Here is a 27341-nt window from a genome sequence, read left to right as displayed (position 1 = left end):
ATGACTACAGGCCAGGACGAGTGCGGCATGTGCGCGCCGCCCGCCACCGGCGCCAGTGTGCTCCCCAAACCCCAACCGCACCCGCGCTACAACAACAAGGCCGCCCGGCTCCGCACCTTCAAAGACTGGCCCAAGAGCATGAAGCAGAAACCCGAGGAGCTCGCCGAGGCCGGCTTCTACTACACCGGCCAGAGCGACAAGACCAAGTGCTTCTACTGCGACGGAGGACTCAAGGATTGGGAGGAGGACGACGTCCCATGGGAGCAGCACGCGCGTTGGTTCGACCGGTGCGCGTACGTTCAGCTCGTCAAGGGAGAAGATTACGTCCAGAAGGTCATGAGCAGCCAAAAAGGAAAAGTCATCATTGCTCCGAACAAAGCGTCCAACAGCGCAAGCACTAGCCAAGCTCACAGCGGCTCAGGGGCTATGATAACAATAATAATAACGGTGGATACCACGGGACAGAAAGCCACAACAAGAACAGTCCAGTGGGCCACAAAAACACCAGGTATTCACCGTCGACCCCAACTACCAACTCGGCCGGATCACCAGCCACCTCATGGACATGGCAGAGCCCACACTTCCAGGAGACAATACCGAAGCCGTCACGTATACCGCAGCCAAACGCAAACCTAACAAGTAAGCAAGCACACCAACTACTTAAGGATTTTTTTTTCTCGTCTTATTAAAATTATCAGTTAAAATTATCATTAAGGATAATATTAATCAAATTCATAATCTATCTATCTATGTAAAGATAGATCTATAATCATAATTATGTATAATCTATTCTTTAAACATGCAGATCCATCTGCGAGCGATATTTCAATTTCTACTATCTATTTATCTATTAATAAAATTATAATTAGTTTGCGATTACTACTTGATGACGAAAAACAAGACATGAATATATGTTAAAAAAATATATATATTCACCAGTTGACGATAAATAATAATTATTAAAATAAAACAAGTAATAAAACATACATAAAGATAAAATTAAATATCAACAACTTATTAAAATAAAACATACATATAGATAAAATTAAATACCAAAAACTTGCAAAGATAAAACAATTAATAACACAAAAACATTTTCTAATAACCATCAATAAATTTAACCGAGGCATCATTCGTTAAATTTTAAAACACATAAACAAAATTAAAACAAACAAAACACATATAAGGCGTCGCATGGTTAACTCAAACAGCTTTATACAATCAGCAATTTTTAATAACTGAGACGGGGGTGCATTCCATTATTTCCATCTTTACAATTAACTTAACATATATATCTTCATATAGGTATCTAAAACACCACAATAAAAAAAAAAAAACACCTCAACAATAATATTATTTAGCATCGATTAAAACATAACAAACCCATTTCCCAACGTAAAGACAAAACCACTATCACACTAACCCAACATTAACTTGGACTAACTGACAAACACTAGAATCTATTATTCCACACATAAAACGGCATCACTTATTATCTTTACAAATTATTATCCAATTTAACGTTCAAAAACTTAGCTTTCACACCATTTGGTTTTCAATACGTAACATATTTAATATATTTTTGCAAAGGCCCTCTTAACCAGTTACAAATTAATTTCATGTTTTCCAAAAGAAAAGCAAAAAAAAAAAACCCCAATCAAATCATTTCGCTATTACAATCAATCAATCAAACTTTTATTGGTAAATTAAAAGTATTTTACATGTCAACACTTTATTACAATTACAAAACACATTATTATTTTATACATGAAAACATTACTTACACAGAATATTATTATTATTTTAGATCAAATAATTTCAACTTACATATACTTTAATACCTTTAATGCGAATTATAAACTCTATATTTTTTTATTATTATCTGTTCAATTTGCAAATATGATTTCAATTTTTTTAAATAACGGCATAACTTATTTCTATGACATGTAGTCAATCAGAATAAATATTTTGTTTTTAAATCTAAAGTAAATAAATAACAATCTTACATTAACATACGTTAACTTACATTTATATATCAATAATATTCAGTCCACGGATCTATTACTCAACTAATTAGAAATTGCATAAAAATAAGAAAATGCCATCAGCCAGTCCCCACTCTCATAATAACCAAATATAAGGGAAAATACAAAAATTTAATTAAGAAAATCAATATTCACATCCAACAAATTACCAATAACAACAAAACATACAAAGTAACACAAACATATCAACACTAGCTACTAATCAACTTAAACATATGATATGATAAATGGGATGCACCAGACTCGTGAAGGCCGCGTCACGCGTGCTCGTCACACGTCACCCAATACGGATGAACAAGCAACACATGCTATGTCATCTCAAATTTCGAGTACCTACCTACAGAGAAAGAAGAAAAATAAATAACCATAAACAATTCATACACTTAACGCATTATTAGAGTTTTAAACTAAAAAATAATCGCAACACATAATATGAAAATCAAGGCATAATATAGGTACTATACGAAAAGCTATACACTAAATATAATGAAAGACAAAAAAAAAAGAGAAAGGAAAAATATAAATATCACATTGAGGGAGCTAAATCACATAAGTGTTGCAACCATTAGCCTGATCAACTAAAATTTATTGTGACTCTTATATGCTTTAAGTTTTCAAAATGACGATTTCCTTTCAAAATGGGGTAGCTCGTGGAATTAAATAATGTAAGCAAGGTACACCAGGATACAACCAGGCAATAACCCTTGAAACCTGACCATGATTCGATCGAGCATCAATCGTGGAGGCTCCTTGGGCACACGGAAAAGTTTTTTTGCTGTTCCGATGTGTGAAAACAACTGTCTGGCAATACATATTAACGCGTAATATGTATTAGCGCGCTATAATAAATAATGTCCATGCAAACAATTGCATGTTGATTTTTGTATCCTTAATAAATATGTTTTATGTAAAAAAAAAGGTCGGCCGACAGCGAAAGGTTGAGCGCTGTGTACTTTTTAAAAGACAGGTGACAAGTATCACAAAGTCAGCTTACAATTATTAGGTCACAATGCAGACATTACAAAATGGCTCATTGGCGATCAATTATTACACAATGCAGACATTGCAAAATGGCTCATTGGCGATGAATTATTACAATAATAAATAATTTTCCACAAATCACGAGCAATAATTCTGATGAAAAATTAAATTGAAATAAATGAAAAACCCCAGGGAAAATAATACACATTATAACACATCAGAATAATATTTTTCTTTTACAAGCACTGAATCCTTGAGACATCATGATAGGGTCGAGTTACCTTGCATGGAGGTCCTTGGACACATAGTATGTTTATAAATATAAACATGTGTTAAAAAAAACAGCCTGTAAAAAAAGTATATATGAATATATATACATATAAAAATCAAATATAGCCTTATACTAAAAAAAAAAACAACTATCAATCAAAACAGAGAAGAAAATAAATAAATAATACAATAAATTATGTACTAAGTATGCCCGAAGATGTGGTTTCAGCACAAAATGCGAACCAATTTAAAAATAAATCAGACAAACACATCAATACATCTACTTGTCAACGATAACTATTAATGATTACTGGATACAGGCAATGTCAGTTGTCACAACTGCCTGCCTGCTTACAAAATAATAAATATATTTATGAATAAAATAAAATTAAAACAAAGAACATTAATTAAATAAAAAAATAATAAACGTAAAACGAACATTAAAAAAATACCTACAATTATAGCGATAATAATAAACAAATCAATTAAATAAAAATAAAAATACATACTTAATTAAAAATAAGTTAAATTAATGAAAAAAAAACCAATTCAATCACAAAAAAAATACCTTACATGTAAATACAATACACGTTGTATTGTGTCCATAATATAATAATAAATTAATGACCAGTTTGCATGTCGAAGAAAATTCGCAAAGATACCTAACAACCTATTTACCATACCCACAATAGGTCAATGTAATAATAATAAAAAAAAACATATATATAAAATAAATAAAATAATACAAAACTTATTTCACTCAAAAGAATACCACTTAATTTAAAAGTTTAGAGTATTACATTATACTACAATACGAGTTTTGCGTCACCAATGTAGAAAAATCCTTTTAACCACATAGTTATTATTACCCAATGTATAAAAGAGCCATATACTGTTATTCAAAATCAGGGTACAAATATTAGCATTAAGTAAGAACATATTGTAAAAAAAAAAACCAGCCATGCAGCACAAAAATAATGCAACCCTTACATTGTCAATGACATATTATCAAAATTATAAATCAATTTTTTAAATCATTACACTTTTCGGCATCTAAAAATATCAGTTTACACTGAACCGTAATTATTCATAACAGATAGACCCAATTTATAATTTTAACTCTTATTCCCTAGAACTTAAGTATAGATTACAAAAGTCCCAGGAGGACGCTAGACATAATGTAATTATGTCAAAACAACTTAAAAACCAAAAATATGAAAAAAAATAATTCATGTAACAATAACGTAGGAAACTTGATATTAATAAAAAAAGGAAGATAGAGATAAGATGGACCCAGTATTAACCCTACACAGTATTTCAAGACTAAGGTCAAAATTTAAAAATATTAGTATCAGGAAAAGAAAACATTGTACACCAAAACAGAACAAAGCACTATTACTATTAGAACTCACCTTTTTCGGCACACCAGACATATACACACACAAACACACAAGTCAAATTCAAACGTAATTACAAGTTCCATGATCGACCGACACAAATCCGCGAAGCAAGCGACGGAACTAATCTGATAATCTAACAATCCACATTTCTTATTTTACAAATGCAATTTAAAACCGATCACCTTTAAACTTACCAAGCCGACAGAATCCAAAAAAGGATCTCCATCTTCCTTATTAGAACATAAGAAAGCAAGCAACGCATTGTTTACAGTAGTATATCTAATGTTACATAGAATAATTATAAGTAAGAAACATACTAAATGTCAAAACCGCACTTTTAGCTATAAGATAAATAATGTAACAGAAAACCTAACATCCCATCGCATACCACCATCCATATAAGGAACCACTATCTCCATGACACAGAGAATTAATAAATAATGCCTAACAAATAAATATCATATTAGTTAACAGTTTCAATAAAAGTAAACACATGTTAATGCAACAATGTATTTCATAACCATATAAGGAACATGTAATCTTAGAAATAGGCATGTAAGCAAATTGTATATCCAGATAGCAGTAAGATTTTTATTATATTCATAATTTTAAGAACCAATATGTATACCATAGATATAAGTTCACTTAAGCCAAAAATAATACTTGTTATATATTTTTTGTCTTCAAAAAAAAAAAACGGGAAAGCTGTAGTGTAGTCAGATCATACACAGCTGCTATCAGCTGATACAGCTGATACTTGATGCCTATCTCCCATATATGTATTTTACTACTTTATAGAACATTAAGTTAACGATGCCATAAACCTTGACTTACTGTAATTTACTATACAATGGTTAATGACCATTGCCATAACTTCCACTCGATTAAACCTGTTAAAACCTTAGTATATAAGGCCAGCGCTTTCTACCAATATATTCAGTATTTACTCGACTCTTGTGTTATCATTATAAACCCTGAACGCCGAACACTTCAAGGTTAGGCTAGAACTACGACCCTTACGGAAACGAAATGCTACTAGAAAGTACTGGTTTTACCTCCTTTTCTACATAGTGCACCATCTACCATAATTTTTCACCGGGCCCCATAGAAGTCGGTTTTTTTTTCTTAAAAATTATTTAAAGACTACTCACTTTTCTCTTAAAAAAATATATTGTGAAAAATTGTGTAATGTACAGAACCCTTGGAACGCGAGTGCGACTCGCATTTGGGCGGTTTTTGTATTATACTTACATACAATAGTTCTTGTAGAAACGAAACGGCCAAGCCACACACTTTTGGTGTAGAGCTAGTAAAGTTAGAGGGCTTGTAGAGTTAGAAGCTTGGCAAGAGATCTGATAACTTTTTGACAGTGCGAGCCTTATGGTTTCGTTTGGGCAACATTGTACATCAAAATGTTTTTGATGGGATTTCACTTCTTTTTGTAAGTTGTTTATGACAATCTTCCATCCCCTTTATTTAAAGGGTTGGGGGTGATTTACTATTAAAAATCCTGAAATAAGTATCTGGGGGCATCTGTTACACAATGTACTTCTTACTGATTCCCCATATAACCCTTCACCCCGTAAGGGTAAACTTTGGGGTTGAAATCTGCCTTCACCCCGTAAGGGTAAACTTTGAGGTTGAAATCTATTCTATATCCTTCCCCATGACAATACCTATCTACATACCAAATTTCAACTAAATCGGTTCAGCGATTATTGATTTCCCATACAAAAATTAAACCCCATCTTCATCCCCTTAGGGATAAATTTTTTTTGAATTTATTTGGTGTTTGTGTACTAAAACTATCTTACATACCAAATTTCAGCTTCTTAGAGGACTTCGGGAAGTACCCGGTATTGATGGTCATCAAGTGAGTGAGTCAGTGACGAAATCGAAGTTTTTAGATATGAATAAAATCTAAAGTATAAGAGCTATGCAATTGATATGCTTAATAAGTCCGAGAACTTTGTTTATCTGGTATAATCCAACCCCAAGTTATGAGGGTTCCAAAAAACGACGAAGCGCTTCGAGAAAAGGTAGATAGTGCCCTTGCGCTTTTCTCGTCTTGGCGGGGGCACTGCCGTGCCCCCAGATGTTAAAAGATGAGACTACTGTAACTAATAAAGATTTATGTTTAGTTACCTACTATTTTCGCGTAAACTAGACAATTTTTATATCTTTAGTTATTAAGACCCAAAATAATTATTTTCACTTATTATAAATAAATCCTCCTGTTATGAAGTATCAAATATTGTTATTTGTATATGTATAAGTCTTAAGTTAAAAACAATAAAATCTGTTATTACCTACTGTCAAAATGATTATTTTTTGCGGGATTAAGTAATACACTGGTAGTGTTCAATAAGGCCCATAATAGGACTTTTATAAAAGGTATATTTTCCAAGAGTATCGTAATATTTTTATAACTATTTTGGTATAATGAAGAAACTTAAATAAATGAGAAACCTATTTGAGTGAGTTTTTCATACTTCATATCCTGTTTATTAAAAAAAAACCATTTTAATTTAAGGTGGGCTGTATATATTATGCTTAAAAATATGTCCTATATCAGATAAGTATCACTTTTTCAACTTTAGAATTATCAAAACTTTTAGTGCAAAAATCCGGTCCCACTATTGAGCTATTGTAGGATTTGAAGGACCCAAGAGGCATCCTACTTGGGTTTGTAGGACGGCTCGTAGTCCGCGACCCCCATACACAATCCAACCCAACAAGGCGGACTACAAGGTCGGAGTGTGAATGGGGGGCTTAAAACATTGTGAAAACGCCTCTGCATTGAAGCGTTTTTTTGTATTCAATAACTTGGGACACGCTTGTGGACAGCGGTATAGTTGAGTGAGAATAAAGAATACCTTTAAACTGTCATTTAATTCCAAATAAATAGAGGTGTTTCTTTTCTGGTACAAAATATTTCAAAGATTTCTATAACAATAGTGGTCATTTGTCGTTGAAATTTTGTTTCCGTACGCTAACATAGCAGTCTAAATATAATAGAGATCATTTGTATTAATATTAAGAAGGAGGCGAGTGCCTCGAAGCCAAAATGACTTCGATAATTGATCAAATGGAGCAGCACTCCCAGGTTTCGACGAGGTTCCCTGGGCCGGAGCCCATGACGTCCTCGGGGTTCATCAACATGCAGCTCGAGGACAACACGCCCATGTTCGCGAAGCAGAAGATGAAGTTTAACCCCACTGACTCGATCACCCACGTAGCGGTGGCGAGCGACTATTTGGTGCTGGCCATGGCGAACGGGAAACTGTTTCGTATGGATTTGAAAAGGCCTGATCAAAATGAGGGTATGTGTTGAAACTAGACAGATATTTCTAGTTAGTGACTTCCTTCCGATATTTCGTTTATTCTTGTTCATTTATTTTCAAATGTGACCTTTCTATATGAAACTTATAAGATAGGTATTGATAAACTAAATATCGGAAGGTGGAAGTCACTAGCATTGCCTCGTTCGTGCTAGAAAAATCTCTGTCTAGTTGAAACTGTTAGTGCCATAATACAGATTAATAATTAAATATGTAGCTTGCTGAATATTGTGTACCATTCTAGAACATGTGGATCTTGTACTGCTGCCATATTTATTACATTGTTCAATTTTTAATAGATACAGAACATAAGAGCTTAATTATTCAGCTTTAAACTAGAATATGAGCAAATTATATTATTTATACAATTTAACATAACTAATCAAGACTATTATTTTTATCTCAATGCTCACAGATTAGTAACTGTATATGTACACTGTATAGGTTACACAAAAGTTGTATAAATAATATAATTTAATAATATAATATAATAATATAATTTGCTCATATTCTAGTTTTGTATGTTAGCGGTGATAATAATGCATTAATACCTGATTATAATTGCTCCTTTCCTGTTCTGATTCATATTCTGTTATCTAGGTACTTATTTTTATCACAAATATGTGTAAACATGTACCATGATTCTGAACATTCATTTTAAAATAATGTATTAAAAATGAAACAAATGCGACCACAAAAAAGTAATTCAAGAATTCATTTGAGGCCCGCTCAAGGATTCTTTTGTAACATAATGTCTCCTTTTCAGAACTCCAATATTCAAAGTTTGTGCAACCAAACACCCGGCTGACAGGAATATTCCTCGACCCACTAGGCTACCACCTGCTCCTAGCCTTTGCCGCCAGAAACAAAGATGGTAACCCTGAACTGGTCTATTTACACCGAAGAAGCTCAAAACTCAAATCCGTCACAAAATCTAGGAACTATGAAGTGACGGAAGTTTGCTGGAATAATGAAAATACTTCAGAGGTTACAACGGGTCCTTTCCTGCTTGGGACCTCACAGGGACACATTTTGGAGACTGAGTTAGAGGCGGACAGTGATAAAATGTTTACGGCTAACCAACAATATTGGCGACAGGTAATTTTTTGTTTATCTTGTATATTTTATTTCATATTTTTAGTTTGAATCTTTAGCCTTGATTTATTTCACTTTGTCAAATATATCAATTAAGAGTACTCAGACTTAAAGAATTGACCAATCTCTTCTTCGTCCTCGTTTTATCCCGGCATTTTGCCACAGCTCATTGGAGCCTGGGGTCCGCTGACAACTAATCCCATGATTAGACGTAGGCACTAGCTTTTACGGACGCGACTGACATCTGACCTTCCAACCCAGAGGGGAAACTAGGCCTTATTGGGATTAGTCCAGTTACCTCATGATGTTTTGACCAATGTGTGATTATTAAAACTTTCTCTACCATTTACTGATTTCAACATCATTATCCATCTTCAAAATTCTATTTTCGTTATTGGTGTATTCTAATGTGTAATTTATTCCTTGCAAGCTGCCTAATTACCTCCCGCTGTATGGAGGGAAGGAGATAGATGGTTTGGTAACTAGCATGTCATACTATTAACAGAGATTATAGATAATACTGTTGTAGTAACATTCAGAATTCTGATGGTCTATCTATATGGATTATCTTATCACTAATACAATAAAATTACGAACTTTCATCACCTTCTATCAAATATAATTTGGACAAGCCCATCGAGCTTAATTTGAGACTATTATCCCGACTCCTTGGTACCTTTAAAGAAACAAAAGGTTAATATGCTGCCAAAACATCTTATGTAAGTGTCCTTTTCATGATTGCTCAATTGAACATCCACATAATAAATGTGGTGAATTTTTAATTTTACATAAAAGCGACTTTTTACGCAACATTTTTAATTCCCGTGAATTTCTAAAACGCACTTTAATAATTTGTAACAATTTATGCACAAAAGCTAAAACCCGAACCTACGGGGCCTTAGCTTAGCCATGATTTAAAGATGCATATATATATGTATATACACAAATACATACTTGTCATCATATATCATGTTTTAAGTTAATTGCATGAGACTTGCCCGTCAAAGATGAAAAAGCCATTTAACATTTATATTGATATGTTTATCTTATTAAATCAAAATGCATGATAACTTGATTAAATTAACTCGACTTTTAAATTATGACTCAGGCTGCCAAACTATTATTGAAACCTATTGTACACCGTTGCAGATATTCGACATAGTGGACAAGGATTCCAACCCCCCAGTCACCGGCATTCAGTTCCACCGCGTGAACAACACGAGCAAGTTCTTCGTGTTCATCACGACCCCCACCAAGCTGTACCAGTTCATAGGATACGCTGTCACTACGGACGGCAAGCTGTCGCTACAGTCCATATTCCACAAGTAATATTATTATTATTATTATTGTGTAAGCAGGCAGGCAGTTGTGACAACTGATATTGCCTGTATCCAGTAATCATTAATAGTTATCGTTGACAAGTAGATGTATTGATGTGTCTGTCTAATTTATTTTTAAATTGGTTCACATTTTGTGCTGAAACCACATCTTCGGGGAGTTTGTTCCAAGCCCTCACTACTCGGTTGCTCAGAAAGTGTTTGTATGGGTTACTGTGGGACCTATGCCTTTCTAACTTTAAGTGATGACCTCTCAGACGGGTGTTGTTGTTGCGCTTGAACATCTCATGAAAATCCTTGAGGTCATAGTGCCCAGACAGTATTTTGTATGTTTCTATTAGGTCTCCACGTTCTCTGCGGTGCTTAAGAGTAGTGAGCTTCAGTTCCTTCAGTCTCTCCTCATACGGCTTGTTCTTAAGTTGCCTTGGTAGTTTTGTGAAACTCCGTTGAACCTTCTCCAGCATATCTATGTCCTTGGCAAAGTAAGGACTCCAGGCTTGAAAAGCATATTCCAGTATGGGTCTGACATAGGTTTTGTAAATTTTTAACATCATTTCTGGTGTCAAGGTTTTGAAAGCTTTTCTTATGAGGTAAATCAGGCTTCTGGCTTTCTTTACCATTGTAGAGATGTGCTCTTCCCACTTTAGATCCTCTGAGATCTTAACGCCTAGGTCAGTTTGTGTTTTTACAGCCGTTAGTGGAGTGCCATCCAAGTTGTAAGTTAGGCGGGGGTTCCGATTTCCTATGTGAAGTATAGTACATTTGGCAGAATTCAGATTGATTAGCCATTCTTTAGACCAGCTTGCTAATGCATTCAGATCATCTTGTAGATGGCTGTAATCTACGAGTGGGTTAGCAAATAACTTGGTGTCATCCGCAAAAGTACTAATACTGCATTTTAGGCGACGCGGCAGGTCAACTGTATACAAATACAAATACAAATACAAATATTTATTAATAACACCAAAGTTACAGGTCAAAATGTCTAAATAGGTACAATTTCAATGTCGCAGTATATCATTTCATATAGTACAGATTTAATTTATATTAATTAATCATTTACATTTCGTATAAAAACAATAATTACATTAAGTATATGTTAATACAACGTATGAGTATTAATAAGTTATAACCTATAACCTATTACCTATGGATATGGTAATTTAAAAAACTCCTCGACGTCATACAAAGATAAGGTTAGTAGCCACTTTCGCAGTCTACATTTAAATACATCGGTGGAGGCTGCATCTCTGACCGCTGCGGGTAGTCTGTTATAAACGGACGGACCCATAATGTATGGAGAACGCTCTGACTTCGAAAGCTTGTGTTTCGGTGTGACAAGACGGTAACTATATTTATTGCTACGGAGCGCATGACCCTCATTCGTGCCGCGCTTCTTGAACAAGTGTAAGTTAGTGTGAGTGAATAGCGCCACCTGGTACACAAGTTCGCCTGGCAATGACAAGACCCCTAGGTCCTCGAAGAGGTTCCTGCATGAGGTGTCGGTTGGTGCTTTAATAATGGCACGTAATGCTTTCTTTTGCATTCGAAATATGCGCAGAGAATCAGCCGCGCGGGCCCACACCTCGGCACCGTATGTGAGTAGACTATGCACTGTCGCAAAATAGCAGGAGCGCACTACGTTCAGTGACGCGGTGTTGGCCAGCCTACCCAATGCGAAACACGCCCGCCCAAGTTTCGAGCTTAGCTCATCGATGTGCCCGTCCCAGGTGAGAGAGGAATCGACTAGAAAACCCAGCAGCTTTGTCGACCGTACTTGTTGTAATAACGTGTCGCCAGCCTTCACATTGAGAGACTTTTGAGCTTTACCGTTCAAATCGAATGTCAGGAAGCAAGTTTTGTCCCTGTTCAATGCGAGGCCGTTCGACGCAAACCACTCCTCGAGCTTATGGACTACTTGGTTAACTTTAGTTTCGAGCATAGCGTCCGAAGGAGCCTCAATTACCGCAGCCACATCATCTGCGTACATATAAATTTCGGCGCCTCTAATGGACGCGGGAAGGTCGTTCAGTAAGAGGCTGAAGAGCGTATTCGACAGACACGATCCCTGGGGTACCCCGAGGACATTCTCCAGCTCCGTGGAGGTGACACGTCCCCCCTCGCCCACCACCACTTGGATCCTGTTGGACATAAATGAGGAGAGCAAGGAGAGGACCGGACCCCGAATCCCATGGAACTGGAGCTTGTCGGCGATGAGGCCATGGTCTGCGGTGTCGAACGCGCGCGAGAGGTCACAGCACAGCAGCGCCACGCGCAGGCCCGCCTCGCGCGCGCTCAGCACGCGCCACACCACTTCTCGAACCAGGTCAGTGGTCGCGCGTCCTGCCCGGTATGCGAATTGACGATCCGATAAAATGTTTCTATCCAGTACATAATTCAGCAATCTCTTATTTAGTCCTACCTCTAATATTTTACTGATTGCTGGTACAAGGGAAATCGGTCTGTACGATTTAGCTTCAGATCGTTTTCCTTTACCCTTGTACAGCGGACTGATTTTTACCTTCTTAAGGGCAGAGGGGTAGGTCCCTTTGCGAACGCTAGCGTTACAAATGCACGAGATCGTAGTAGCAGTTGGTATTGCTATTAATTTAAGCAAGCTTGCGGAAAGACCGTAGTAGTCGGTGCTAGTTTTTGAAGCTATATGGAATCTCAGTATGTTAACTATTTCGGAGGGATTGAACCGCGTAAACCACATTGACACGTCACTCGCTCCCGCGTTAGCTGCCAGCGCACCGCCGGCGAGGGGCCGGTTGGCCGGGGGGGCACCGCACTTGCTTGCCGCAGTTATAAACTCCACATTCAGTGCGTTAACTAGTTCCTGTTTAGATGAAAAAGGTTTACCATCTGGGTCCCTTATGCGGTCGGTATAGTCAACACGATCGCGGGTCTTACGACCTAATTCTACATTTACGACCTTCCACATTCGTTTTGATTTATTGGGGTCGTTACGAATCTGCTCGGAATAAAACAGTGTTCGCTTATTTTTTAATAAGAGCTCGTATTTCAAGGTCAATTCTTTAGCAAACTCGTCAACGACTGAGTTAGTCGGGAGGGCGCGTTTTAAATTTAACATTTCGTGTACTAGGTGTTTTAAATTAAGTACTTCTTCGTCAACCCAGTTGTTTGCGAGACACACAGTAGGTTGTTTTTTAAGCGGAAAGCAAATCTCAAATTTACCTAATACAATTTTAAGAAGAGCGTCCGTCAATGCATTACAGTCATGTTCAGCCTTTTTTATAACGTCGTTCCAATCAACAGACTCAATCGCGGATAGAAAGTTAATTTTATTAGTGGTGGTAAAACTGCGCCGTGTGACGTGCGCGTGCGAGCGCTCGAGTTCCCGCAGGATCGTCAGGCGCTGGGCGCCGTGGTCGCTGAGCTGGGTGTCCACACTAGTGAGGCTCTCGATGCGCTCCGTAGGGATGTTCGTGTATGCATGGTCTATAAGAGTGCTGCTGTCACCGTCTATTCGCGTTGGAAAATCTACCAATTGTCTAAAATTGTGCAATGATAGAAAATCCAATAGCTGTTTTTTAACTGCGGACTCGTCCAGGAAATCTATATTGATATCGCCCATGATAATTGCGTCGATATTCTCGCGTGTGATTTTGTCAAGGAGGTTTTCGAATAATTTTAGGTATTCATTGTTACTAGTTAGGTTAGAATGGTATATGCCGACTATCAATAAATTATCCTCTACTACTTGCGCTGCACAAATATCAAAGATTTGTTCCTGCGCTAGGTCGCAAACGTCTTGTCTATTACTAACTATAACGCCCGAGCGGGCGTAAATGCAGCATCCACCGTGCGCAATTTGTGGCCTACAGTACGAGGAGATAAGGTCGTAATTACTAATTGTTACGCAATCTATTTGACTATCGCGAAGCCAGTGCTCCGACATTATAAGGATATCACAAGACAATTCTTTATTTAATAAAACTTCTATTTGTTTTGTCTTATTGTTAAGGCATCTGATGTTTTGATGGCAGATTGTGAAAGGCTTTGGCTTAGTCGTCGACGGTGGGGGTGGTCTCGGGGGGAGTTCCTGAAATCCCGGGGGAGCGGTCGACCCTGGAGCTGTTAGAGTTGCGGCGCGGGTGACGGCGGCGCGGGTGGCGCGGGCGGGGGCGGGTGGACGCGTCTCCCGCGCGCCCGGCGCCGCGGCGAAACCACTCGCTCACCTTAGTGCCTAGTGGCCAGTTTTCTGCTTGCATAAAGAAATCGAAGCGGCTGCATGGTACGCTTATAGCAAAAGAAGCGTAGTGATTGTGATTGAGCTTAATCTTATCTACGCAATAGTCGTCGCAGGGGTTTATTTTATTCATGTGTGACGCTATAAGTTCCGGGGTTGTGTCTGGTTTGAAAAAACACGCATGTAATTTGCGCACTCGCTCAACAGTTCTCAACTCAGTATCGGTTGTGCTGCTACCAGTTATTACATTATAACGTCGTCGTTTGTTGTTTATTCCGCTCGCGGCAGCCGTGGTGGTGTCGTCTTTCTCAGTCTGATTGCCCGGAGGGCGGTTGTGTGAGCGCGATAGCGCAGGCAACGACAATAGTTGTGTGTTGGACGGCAGTGTGCGTGTGGCTGACTGTGGCTGTGTGTGTGCGTGGATACCGGTTGGCGGCGCGGGCGCAGGACTCGGCGAAGTACTAGTGCGCGGCGGGGCAACGGATCCTATATTGGCGGCTACAGCTGGGCCGGTCATCGCTGTGTGCGTGGACTTACTTGTACCTTGTGCAGATACACGACGTTGGCGATCGGACGTCATCAGTGGTGGAGCGCCAATCGACGCTCTGCTTTGCTTCTTGGTGTGCTCAGTAGTTATGTTCCTACCTTCGTCTTCTTTTTGTGTCGATCTATCTTCTTTAGTTTCTAAATTTCCAATTTTTTCTTCGAGCCTCTTTATTTCTTTAAGGGCTGTGTTCAATTTTAGTTCGATTGGGGCAAGATGCTTCGCCAAAAGTTTGTCCAGTGAGTCAAGAGTGGATTTTGCCATTGCAACCGAATTATAAACACACACGAACGCGAAACGCGACCAGCTGTTGCGAATGCGAGGGTACAATATAGTATGTAAAGCACGGGGCCCAAAACTGAACCCTGTGGTACCCCACTGTGTATCTCTCGTTGCCGTGACTTGGTTTCACCAACTCTAACTTTAAAGGTTCTATACTGTAGGAAGGCCCTTATCCATAATAATAGTTTCCCACGGATTCCTAAATGTTCCAATTTGTGAAGTAGCCTCTCTGTGGGAACTTTGTCGAAGGCTTTTTCATAGTCAAGGTAAATGACATCAGTAGGGTCTCTCTTGTTAAAACTTTTACTCCAGGCAGAGAGGCAAGACAGCAAGTTAGAGACTGTGGAACGATGCGGGCAGAAACCATGCTGTTGGTCACCTATCACACAGTGCAGAGCAAGAAATTCTCTTATGTGTTTTACTAGAATTTTCTCCATAGCTTTGCATGCTACGCTAGTGAGGCTTATCGGCCTGTAGTTAGATGGTTCAAGCTTATCTCCTTTCTTGAATATTGGTGTCACGGTGGCTGTTTTCCATTGCTTAGGTAACGTGCCCGTATCATATGATGCCTGCATTATCTTGGCTAAAGGGCTGACCAAGGTATCGCACTTTTGCAGCAGTGTAACAGGAATATCATCCGGTCCTGGTGCAGAATCTGTTTTCATTTCTTTAATGACTTGTTTAACTTTATCTGTAGAGAAGGTAATGTCTGCAATACACTCCTCAACTCTGAGGGATAGGTCTAGATGTGGCAGTTGACCGTGAGGTTCCAACTGAAAGACATCCTCAAACTGGTCCGCAAAAGCTTCAGCGATATCAGGGGCACAGGTTACGGTAAGTCCTTGTTTGTTTCTTAAGACGTTGGGTGTGCTGACCTTCGATGTTAATTGTTGACGAATATAGGAGTAAAACCGCTTTGGGCCAGTATTTAACAAGTCTGTTTCATATTTTATGCGGCATGTTCTAATACGGTTTGTTAGCTTGTTATTTAGCTTCCGGTAGTCTTTATAAAATTCATCCAAGCCAGTTAGCACATATTTGTCCCAAAGCCCTATTTTCTGCTTTATCATATCTCGAATCTCTTTATTGATCCACGGCTTATCAGAAGTGTCATCATTTGTTTTAATTTTACCCTGTGGTACATATTGGGCAACAGCATCCATCACTACAGTAAGAAATACATTGTACTGTTCTATGACGTTATTCACTGATTCTATACTTTGTGTTAACTTGCGTGAAATTGTCTCATTTAATTTATCGTAGTCCGCTCGGTTGTAGTTATATCGCAGTTGGCTATTGGTGCGAGGTGTCTTCGATTGCAACTGTATGGTAGCTTGCATGCAAGTGTGATCACTTTTACCAATAGGAGCTTGGTGGTCAATATTTGCTATTAGTATGTCATCATTTGTTAGGATAAGGTCTAGGCAGGATGGTTGGTTGCCTTGGCGAAATCTAGTGTCTTTATTAACCAGTTGATGGAAGTTCGTATCCTTGTACCATTGCACAAAGTTATCCTCTCTTGGTGTCAGGTATCCAGAGCTTTCTAATGGCCACTTTACTCCACCGTAATTAAAATCCCCCATGGCGATAAATAGATTCGACTCCGAAGCCACGCTCAGCGTATTAAGAAGGGTATTGTCTTGTTCAATCGTTGACTCATGTCCCCTATATACGCCACATAAGATGAATTTACAATCACCAACTTCCACGTCCAAAATAGGCACTCAGCGTTTGTATGTTTTGTGTTGTACTTAGTGTTTAATTTTGTTTTCATTTTAATGTCCAATTTATTTGCAGCATATATTGCTACTCCACCACTACGTTTTTCAATCCGGTCGTCTCTATATAAGTCATAGCCTGGTATTTTTATCATCGAGTCGGGAATATTTGGTTTGAGCCATGTTTCTGTAATAATGATCAGGGTAGGTTTCAAGTTATTTACTCTAGCAATAAGTAGGTCTAGTTTGGTAGTAACAGATTGAATATTCGTGTAAAAAATAGTAACTGTAATAATAGGAGGTAAATGTACTCCAACTGTGGTGGCCTTATTGTTGGTGACCACAGTCGGAAGATTCTGGCTATTTCTGGTGTGAACTATTGGTTTTTTGCCGGTCTGGCGGCCAGTTGGGCGGTCTCTCTATATATACCTTATTGCTAGGAGATAAGGTTTAGTTTAGTTCTTGATGTTTATGGCGTATCTGACCAAGCTGTACCTGTAAAATAAATGATTTATGATTTATGATTCTGTACTGATGGCTGAGATACGCGTCATACTCGTGAACGGGTGCTGTTTGTGGAGACTGGTCTGTTAAGCTAACACGAGCTATTATACTTAGTAACTTTTATTAATTAATTACAGTGAGACGCCTCATTCTGTTCTCGTATGTTTCTTTTCTTTTAATGAATGTATTAATTATACAGGATATTGACTCTTGGAGACCCTATACATCTCTAAGGATAACTTGATAAACTATATAATCTTATAGTTCTGACACCTAGAGACATTTACACCTCTAAATATTATAGATTTTTTGTGTGTGTTTTTTTATCTGTATTTTGTATGTAATTCGACATTAAGAGACCATATACATCTCTTAGTAATTGTAATACGTTAGATTGAATTGTTAGTTTTAATTTATAAAATTGTTGATGTTATTATTTTTGCTTTTATGTAAATTCAATGTTGACGTGTAAAAGTGCCCTTGTGGCCTATTTGCTGAATAAATGTTGATATTTGATATTTGATATTTGTACCAGTTCATAGGATACGCTGTCACTACGGACGGCAAGCTGTCGCTACAGTCCATATTCCACAAGTAATATATACCTTATTGCTAGGAGATAAGGTTTAGTTTAGTTCTTCATGTTTATGACGTATCTGAACAAGCTGTACCAGTTCATAGGATACGCTGTCACTACGGACGGCAAGCTGTCGCTACAGTCCATATTCCACAAGTAATATACAGGGTGGAAAGGCACGACGATCCTTTCCGCAAAAGGCGGATTGTTTAGCCTAAGCTCTAGATTTTCTCCATAGAAACTATGTTAATGTGGGCAACCGTTTCTAAATTATGGCCTTTTAAACATCCATGCAAAAAACTACTTTGTTCTAACCCTAACAGGTGACAAGGTCAATGAACTTACTAGTAAACAATCTGTATACGACAGGAAATTGTACTAATTTGTTGCCATCCAACTATTCTTAGGTCTGCTTGCAACACGGTAAGAATCGTTGCAGGATTTTCGCTTTCTTAGTGGTTCCACTTGTTCAATACTTGAATGAAGTAGTTATGTTATTCCTTAATATTAATAATACTAACCACAACATTGTTTACAACGACAGTTTAAATTGTGATATTGACAACCACTCAAAAGTACGCAATCGTCTTATAAATATCTCTGGTTTCCTTGACTGATAGAAAAGGTTTTAGTTTCTTAACACGTTTCACAAAATTATTTTCGAATAATTGGAAACTATCTAAAATAATACAAGTAGGTTGTGTCTGATAGACCAAATGAATTTGCAAAAATGAAATATCTGCTAAGAATACATCAAGAATAAATAGGTACTTCTTAAATACCTAACTAACAAACCTTCTTGCGTGGCAGAAAATAGACAAGACGTCTGATGTTTGAAATCAAATTGTCATTGAACTTTACTAATCTAATGTCATATTTTTCAAATAAAAATACCGTTGTTAGATGCTCGTGGTTATTTAAATTTGTGGGACTGTGTAAAAGATATGGTGTACCAAACGGAACGAAATGAGACATTAAAGGCTAATTGCTGCTTTTGACAATCTGCGGAGGAAAAATGACGAAGAGCTATCGCATGGGCAATGTGCGCGGGCTCGGGGGCGGGCTGCGGCGTACATTATAAGACACGGAGGTACATTTGAAAACCGTATGTGAGAAGATAGTGTTAAATATTGGCAAAAAGTAATTATCTAAGGAAGTAATAAAATTGTTTGTAATATTTTTGCATTCATTTGATTTATTTGTCATTTATGCGTCATTCATACATCATTGCGATTCTGTCAACGATCGGAAAAAAGCGTAAAGTCCCGAGCTTTCCCGACGGAGATCCTTAACCTAGCCGTCATGGGCACATGCTATAGGGTTATCACCACAGTTAAAAAGTAGAAAATTTGGTATTTTTATTTTTTACTCAATTAACGATTCTTACCATTACCAATCTGCTCTGTATCACTTAAACGACCTAATACTTCCGGGAAGGATCGTCGTGCCTTTCCACCCTGTATACCTTATTGCTAGGAGATAAGGTTTAGTTTAGTTCTTGATGTTTATGACGTATCTGACCAAGCTGTACCAGTTCATAGGATACGCTGTCACTACGGACGGCAAGCTGTCGCTACAGTCCATATTCCACAAGTAATATATACCTTATTGCTAGGAGATAAGGTTTAGTTTAGTTCTTCATGTTTATGACGTATCTGACCAAGCTGTACCAGTTCATAGGATACGCTGTCACTACGGAAGGCAAGCTGTCGCTACAGTCTATATTCCACAAGTAATATATACCTTATTGCTAGGAGATAAGGTTTAGTTTAGTTCTTCATGTTTATGACGTATCTGACCAAGTTGTACCAGTTCATAGGATACGCTGTCACTACGGACGGCAAGCTGTCGCTACAGTCCATATTCCATAAGTAATATATACCTTATTGCTAGGAGATAAGGTTTAGTTTAGTTCTTCATGTTTATGACGTATCTGACCAAGCTGTACCAGTTCATAGGATACGCTGTAACTACGGACGGCAAACTGTCGCTACAGTCTATCTTCCACAAGTAAAATATACCTTATTGCTAGGAGATAAGGTTTAGTTTAGTTCTTGATGTTTATGACATATCTGACCAAGCTGTACCAGTTCATAGGATACGCTGTCACTACGGACGGCAAGCTGTCGCTACAGTCCATATTCCATAAGTAATATATACCTTATTGCTAGGAGATAAGGTTTAGTTAAGTTCTTCATGTTTACGACGTATCTGACCAAGCTGTATCAGTTCATAGGATACGCTGTCACTACGGATGGCAAGCTGTCGCTACAGTCCATATTCCACAAGTAATATATACCTTATTGCTAGGAGATAAGGTTTAGTTTAGTTCTTCATGTTTATGACGTATCTGACCAAGCTGTACCAGTTCATAGGATACGCTGTCACTACGGACGGCAAACTGTCGCTACAGTCTATATTCCAAAAGTAAAATATACCTTATTGCTAGGCTATAAGGTTTAGTTTAGTTCTTCATGTTTATGACGTATCTGACCAAGCTGTACCAGTTCATAGGATACGCTGTCACTACGGACGGCAAGCTGTCGCTACAGTCCATATTCCACAAGTAAAATATACCTTCATCATCATCATCATTCAGCCTATATACGTCCCACTGCTGAGCACAGGCCTCCTCTCATGCACGAGAGGGCTTGGGCTATAGTCCCCACGCTAGCCCAATGCGGATTGGGGACTTCACATACACCTTTGAATTTCTTCGCAGATGTATGCAGGTTTCCTCACGATGTTTTCCTTCACCGAAAAGCCTAAATAAATAAACCTTAATATACCTTAAAAACCCTCTTAATATACCTTACGCGAAATATACCTTATTTCTAGGATATAAAGTTTATTTTGGGCAATGTAACTAGCAATCATAATGATAGACCAGAAAACACCAAAAGTATTTTATGATATTTTCAAACTATATCACCGTCAAAAACACAATCGTACTAAATTTTAGTTCAATCAAATAAGGTCCAGCACAAGAAGATGTTCATTTTACATACAGCGTTTTCTTCCTTATCAGGTACTTGACGATCCCGGAGACGGGTATCCAGGAAATCCCGTCGAGTCTCAAGTACTCCAAACTGCAGTTCTACTTCGACCACAACAACGTGCCGAAGTCCTTCGCCTGGCTCACGGGCCCTGGGATATTCTATGGACAGGTAATTTGCGTTAACTACAGGGCTGCACAAGAACATTCTGTTATTGGCACAAAGTGTCAATGTCAGTTTAAGCTTCCGATTTAAACCCCACAACCCACTAGGGGGCAAGAGTGAACACATGCTACATGGTGTGAAGTCAACGTCAAGTTTAAGAGCCAACAGGAGTGGTCATTTCTCGATACAAACGTACTCCACTGTTTCCTCCGTGGGTTTTGAAGCTAAAGCAATGATTTTTTCAACACAGATTAATATTTTCAATATCTGTGTCGGACCGTTTAGCTTTTTCGATATTTTTGTTTTTTAAGGCAAAATGGCCTAATTGACTATGCCGCAATGAGAGGCGTGGTATTCAAAACTGATATCAATTAGCCAAAAAAGCAAAACGGTCCGACACAGATAATTTCATAATCATTTAGATTTCCAAATTTGGTAACGATTGGTTAAGTTTTGGAGGAGGAACAAGTCGAGTACGAAACCTCGATTTTTGAGATTTTTGCGCAGGATTTTTCACTTTGTCCTTATCGCACTAGTTTTAGGTGCGGCTTCCGTTAGCGAGACGGGTATATTTACCTAAAATATTTAAATCTCAGCTCCTGTTTCGTCTTAAGTTTCCCATTTAGGTAACAAGATGGCAGAACCTCCACCACCTACGGTCCTTATTTTTCAAACAGCTGTTTGACTTTTTTTTTATATCAGATTAGTGGATTGCCTTCTTTAGTCTTGACAGGCGCACAGTGTTTCGTCTAGAACAAGCTAGGTGGACAAAATTATTTTTTTGTGTTTTTGGGTAGTATTATGGTTAGTATTGCTTAATTAAATATAATTTACTAAAAATTTTAAAATACCATGAAATAAAGTAAAAAAATTAAAATAAAATATATATTTAAATTAATTATATATTTTTTTGCAAATAAATTATTAACACAATAATAAACAAAATTTTACAGTTCATTAGATACATTATTTTCATAGTATTTACTTTAAAATATACAAAAAAATAAAAATGTAATATAGAAGATTAATTAAAACTTAACTTATTATTAATAATTAATCTGTTAATTATTAATAACTTATAATCTGTTCTAACTCATGTATTATATCAGAATAATAATTGTTTTCCTTGTTTTGCGTAAGTTTTTTAAAGTTCTTCTGAAGGAAATAACACGCTTGTACCTTTTGCATTGGGCAAATAATCATATGATGAATATTTATGATAATCAGCCTTCATTGACCACATTTTAGTCTGCTTGTAAGTTTGTATTTGTCGATTTTGACTCAATATAATATGCTAATGCTTCATTAACACTTAGCTGCCTAGAATTCATTGAAGTACCTACTGCTGTCGTAAGAACAAGACTACGTTGGCTTATGTGGACTTTCTCTAATATTTTTTAACATTTTTGCCGTGTTTTATTTGCTGCCGATCACGAATCAATCGGGATTTCGGCAGCAGTTAAAAAATAGGTACGTAATTGTACCAGATCTTTAACTCAGCGTTTTTTCCGTTTTAAAAGGGGAACTTTTGAAGTTTAATTTGGGTCTTCCTGCAGGATTAACATTTTCAGACGACGTTGATGCACTTGGTCTAGTTATGTACACTCGTAATTCTATATTTTGGCCATCCATACCACTTTTAAACTTTTTCACAAATTGCTTCTTTAAATCTTGACGCACTATTCCACTTGGTATTCAGTTTTGATGAATAACTGGTTAAAATATTTTTTAACCGTCTCTCAGACTCTTCTTTGAAATCTCGTAACTCATATTTTACCAATATAAACTGATAAAGGTGGAAATTTTCGTCGTTTTTCCCCTTATTTGTCCATTCTTCAAAAACCCCTTCCTTAAAATAGAGAGAACGTGTTCTGCAAAAAAATGAAAAAAAAAATGTTCTGCAAATTTCTGCAAAATGAAATATACACCATCATAAAATAGAATTATGCAAGTAAATAATATCAAAAATCTAGACCGGTGTCAAGCGGTGTCAAGTATTTGCTAGTCTATCAAAGTTCTAAAATGAAGAAAATCTCACCACGTTTTTAAGTGCATATTTATTGCTCTATACGAGCATTATTACAACTGATATGAACATATTTTTATGAAAAATATAAAGTGCTTACCTTCAGTTATAAGATCTATCACCAAACCTTTTCATAAAATAACGTTTTACTTGTAAGAGATGTCGTTGAACGCATCACAAAATTGCAACTGATTAAATTGTGCAATTGCACTTACCTCATTAGCTGACTTCTGCACTCTATGGCTCATAAAATTAGAAAGTTAGACATAATCTATTAATGGGTTTGGGGGTTTCAACATGTTGTTTATCATATCTAATGACTCATTAGAGATAATTTGATAACGACTTTTGTCCACCTAGCTTGTTCTAGACGAAACACTGTGAGGCGTGGCTCACTCCGCGATTTCGTTGCTTTGCTACAGGTAGCTAAAAGTCCATCCGTTCGACCCCAATTTTGGGGTTTGCCATAAGCCGCGCGTGGCGCTGTCGCCACCTAGCGGGCATATCTGTGCTGATCGTGACAGACGCGTTTTGTTAGAGAGCGAGTCTTCTGTACCTAGTACTATTATTTATTCTGTGGTCTTGTCAATATTACAGTTGGACCCGTCATCGCAACAGAACTCCAACTCCCTGTTCACCCAAGCGGGCCTCATCAATTACCCCGACGACAAAGACAAGGACGACAAAGACAGAGCACCCCTCTCTTTCGTACTCACCGAGTTCCACGCCCTCCTCATGTACCCCGACCGCGTCAAGGCAGTGTCGCTTCTCAACCACGAACTCGTCTACGAAGACATTTATTCCGAGGCCCATGGAAAATTAAAAAATATAGTCAAAGATTTCAGAAAGCGAACCATCTGGGCTGTGACAGATAAAACTCTGTTTAGATATAAAATTGTTAGAGAAGAACGGGATGTATGGAAAATTTATTCGGATAAAGAACAGTTTGATTTAGCTAAGGACTACTGCTTTAATAACCCAGCGTATATAGATATTATTAATGTCAAACAAGCAGAGCTGTTATTCGCTAAAGGAGACTACGAAAAGAGCGCAGAAATATTCGCAGACACGCAAAGTAGCTTCGAAACTGTATGCCTTAAATTTCTGGAGGCAGATCAGACGAATGCCTTAAAAATATACCTGAACAGGCGATTAGAATCTCTAAACGAAGACGATAAGACTCTAATTTCAATGATCGTTATCTGGATTACAGAATTATATCTATCTCAGTTAGGTGTGCTAAGACGGACAGGGCAAGAAGATACTCAAAAGTATCATCAACTGCAAAGCGATTTTGAAGTGTTCCTAGTACAACCTAGAGTTGAAAAGTGTATGCAGCATGTCAAAAAGGTGATTTACGATCTTATGTCCTCTCACGGCGACAAACAGAACTTAATCAAACTAACCATTTTAAACGAAGACTATGAAAACGTGATAGCACAGAATATTTACAAGAAATCTTACGCAGAAGCGTTAAGCACACTTTCTACTCTAAAGAAGCCAGATTTATTTTACCAGTTCGCTCCCGTATTGATGGAAGAGGAACCTAGATTGACAGTGAATACTCTAATCGCTCAAGGCACAAGACTGAACTACCTCAAACTACTCCCAGCTTTTCTGTCTTGCGAGAATGATGAAGCTCACGTGACTGAGATTATGAGGTACTTGGAGTTCATAATGCAGAACTTCAACGTGAAAGACACGGCGATACATAATTATCTGTTGACGTTGTACGCGGAACATGACAAGGTCGCGCTCATGAGGTATTTGGAGAGGCAGGGGCAGGATGCCGCGTTGGTGAACTATGATGTCCATTATGCTTTGAGGTGAGTAGACAAATGTTTTTTTTTATTTATTGGCCTACTTTGGTGTCCCACTGCTGGGTAAAGGCCTCCCCTTGGTTTCTCCACTCGACCCTGTCATCGGCGTTTTCCCACCATTTGGGGTAGAATGCGTCCAAGTCTTTTACTTTTAATCCTAATAAACAAAATTGTCTTTTACTTTGAGTGCTTAAGGCAATTCGTTTCATGGTTTATTATGGAGTTGCAATGGTTGCATCTCCTTCCTAAAGGAAAGGCGCAACCATTCAACGCAAAACTCACGACGTAGTCCCTTTTTTGCAGTAAAGTGAGTCTATTCCAGTATATGCCTACCTGATTGGGTCAAATCTGCTACTCTTTATGAAGATTGGAGGATGAATCCAAACGATTTGATATTTTACAAGCTTTTATTTAGTTTCACCTGACCGTTGTCTGTCTGTCTGTGTGTAATCAAATCTTGCAAGTTAAATTTGATCCACTTCCCGGTTTCCGATTGAGCTGAAATTTTGCATACATACGTAAGTCGGGTGACAATGCAATATGACGGTGTCATCGAGCTGATCTGATGATGGAGACCGGAGGTGGCTATAGGAACTATGTGATAAAACTACGAAACCTAATTGTGTTTGGGGTTTTTAGAATTGTCTCGATGAGCATTCGTTGCCTGTGGAAAGAAAAGTACAGTCAGCGATAAAAGCTTGTACCAAAAATGAAATTATTGCCAAAAACTTTTTAAGTTATTATAAAAATTTTACCTTCCAATAAAATTATTATTATGTTTCCTATCCACATCGGATATCTTCATTGAGAGAGTAACGCGATCGTTGACCAATGATGCCGCTAGCGTCTATGTAGTCGCTCCGCCCCACGCCGTGACGTAGTTCCGCTTCCACTTCCTGCGAACCGTTGCTCGCTTCCCGCCACTCGCCACCGCCATGTCATTGTTGAGGAGAAGTACCGTCGGCATAAAAGTAGCCTAGTAGCCTGCCAGGAAGGCATTACTCAGATATCCGATGTGGATAGGAAACATAATAATAATTTTATTGGAAGGTAAAATTTTTATATTATGTGTTCCGTACTCCACATCGGATATCTTCATTGAGACCTGTTTATTATCTCCTGGTGGCGAGTTAGCGGGCGCGCAAGCGATAGGGCTACACCTACTGTCATAGAACTCAGAGAACGAATAAATATGTATACACCATATTGCAACCCATGAAATCACAGTGACTCGTTATAATGTGAATTACAGGAAATTGAGAATTGAAATTGTAATCTCAGGTTCGAATCTGACGTTAAACTGGTTTAAGAGAATTCTCATTCGAAATCGCATCCGATCCGCAAAATCTCGGCGAGTCATGTTCCCAATTAACATAAGCGAAAATATCGCTAAGTGAATAGCTTTCCAGCCAATTTAGTTATTAAGTACATCGTGGATCAAAAGCAATCGTAGGCGAGGCCGGCTTGGATGAGACTGTGGCTGAAAGAAATAAGCGAAGTGTCCCCTAACATTTTGTGTAATTCTCGCAAGGTGACGTACCCAGACTACCTACTTATACTGGGTCTATACTTTATTCCGGAGCTTCTAAGAGTCCAGTCGGTAAGACACGTTATCTGGTTTAGAGCCGAATTTCGGACACAAAATAATAGCGTTAAAGTTATCTATATAATTGCCCGGGCTACAGTGTAGTAGAGTAAGGTCATTGACCCTGCGGCCTGATGCTAACAGCAAAAGTGCGGCAGCTATTCTATCGTACTTCTTCTAACGTACCTAACGTTGTAGGGCTATTTAAATTAGGGCAAGTAGATGTCTCGCGTCCCAAGCTGGTGCTTTGGGAGGCGCTGGTCTCGCTATTAATGGCGTTGGAAGAAGGCATAGTGTCCGATAGTGGTTCATACACAGCACTTGTGAGAGGCTTATGAACGAGTATCGTTCTGAAAGCTAACATGGATAATAGAAATAGACGTCTGAGATAGCTCGCTACTTCACTGGATAGAGGTACCTGGCAGTTGATCTTATTTTTGAT

At 38.0% G+C, this 27341-nt stretch overlaps 2 protein-coding genes across 2 annotated transcripts in view; both read left to right on the top strand.

The window, feature by feature from the left end:
* LOC134667788 (death-associated inhibitor of apoptosis 1-like) lies at positions 1-643 on the top strand. Its single transcript, XM_063525197.1, has 2 exons — positions 1-390; positions 509-643. The coding sequence occupies exons 1-2, from the start codon at positions 1-3 to the stop codon at positions 641-643; spliced, it is 525 nt and encodes a 174-aa protein (XP_063381267.1).
* Positions 644-7641: 6998 nt separating this feature from the next.
* Positions 7642-27341, top strand: part of LOC134667568 (vacuolar protein sorting-associated protein 18 homolog) — a 36177-nt gene continuing 16477 nt past the window's right edge. Inside the window, exons 1-6 of the mRNA XM_063525002.1 lie at positions 7642-8019; positions 8804-9135; positions 9563-9610; positions 10282-10457; positions 21336-21474; positions 24092-25320. Of these exons, the coding sequence (XP_063381072.1) occupies positions 7764-8019; positions 8804-9135; positions 9563-9610; positions 10282-10457; positions 21336-21474; positions 24092-25320 (2180 nt within the window). The 5' untranslated portion in view covers positions 7642-7763. The remainder of the gene's footprint in view (positions 8020-8803; positions 9136-9562; positions 9611-10281; positions 10458-21335; positions 21475-24091; positions 25321-27341) is intronic.

Source organism: Cydia fagiglandana, chromosome 9 (assembly GCF_963556715.1).
Source record: "Cydia fagiglandana chromosome 9, ilCydFagi1.1, whole genome shotgun sequence".
NCBI lineage: Eukaryota > Metazoa > Arthropoda > Insecta > Lepidoptera > Tortricidae > Cydia > Cydia fagiglandana.
Note: the sequence above shows the minus strand (reverse complement) of the source record. Positions and strands in the feature narration are given on the sequence as shown.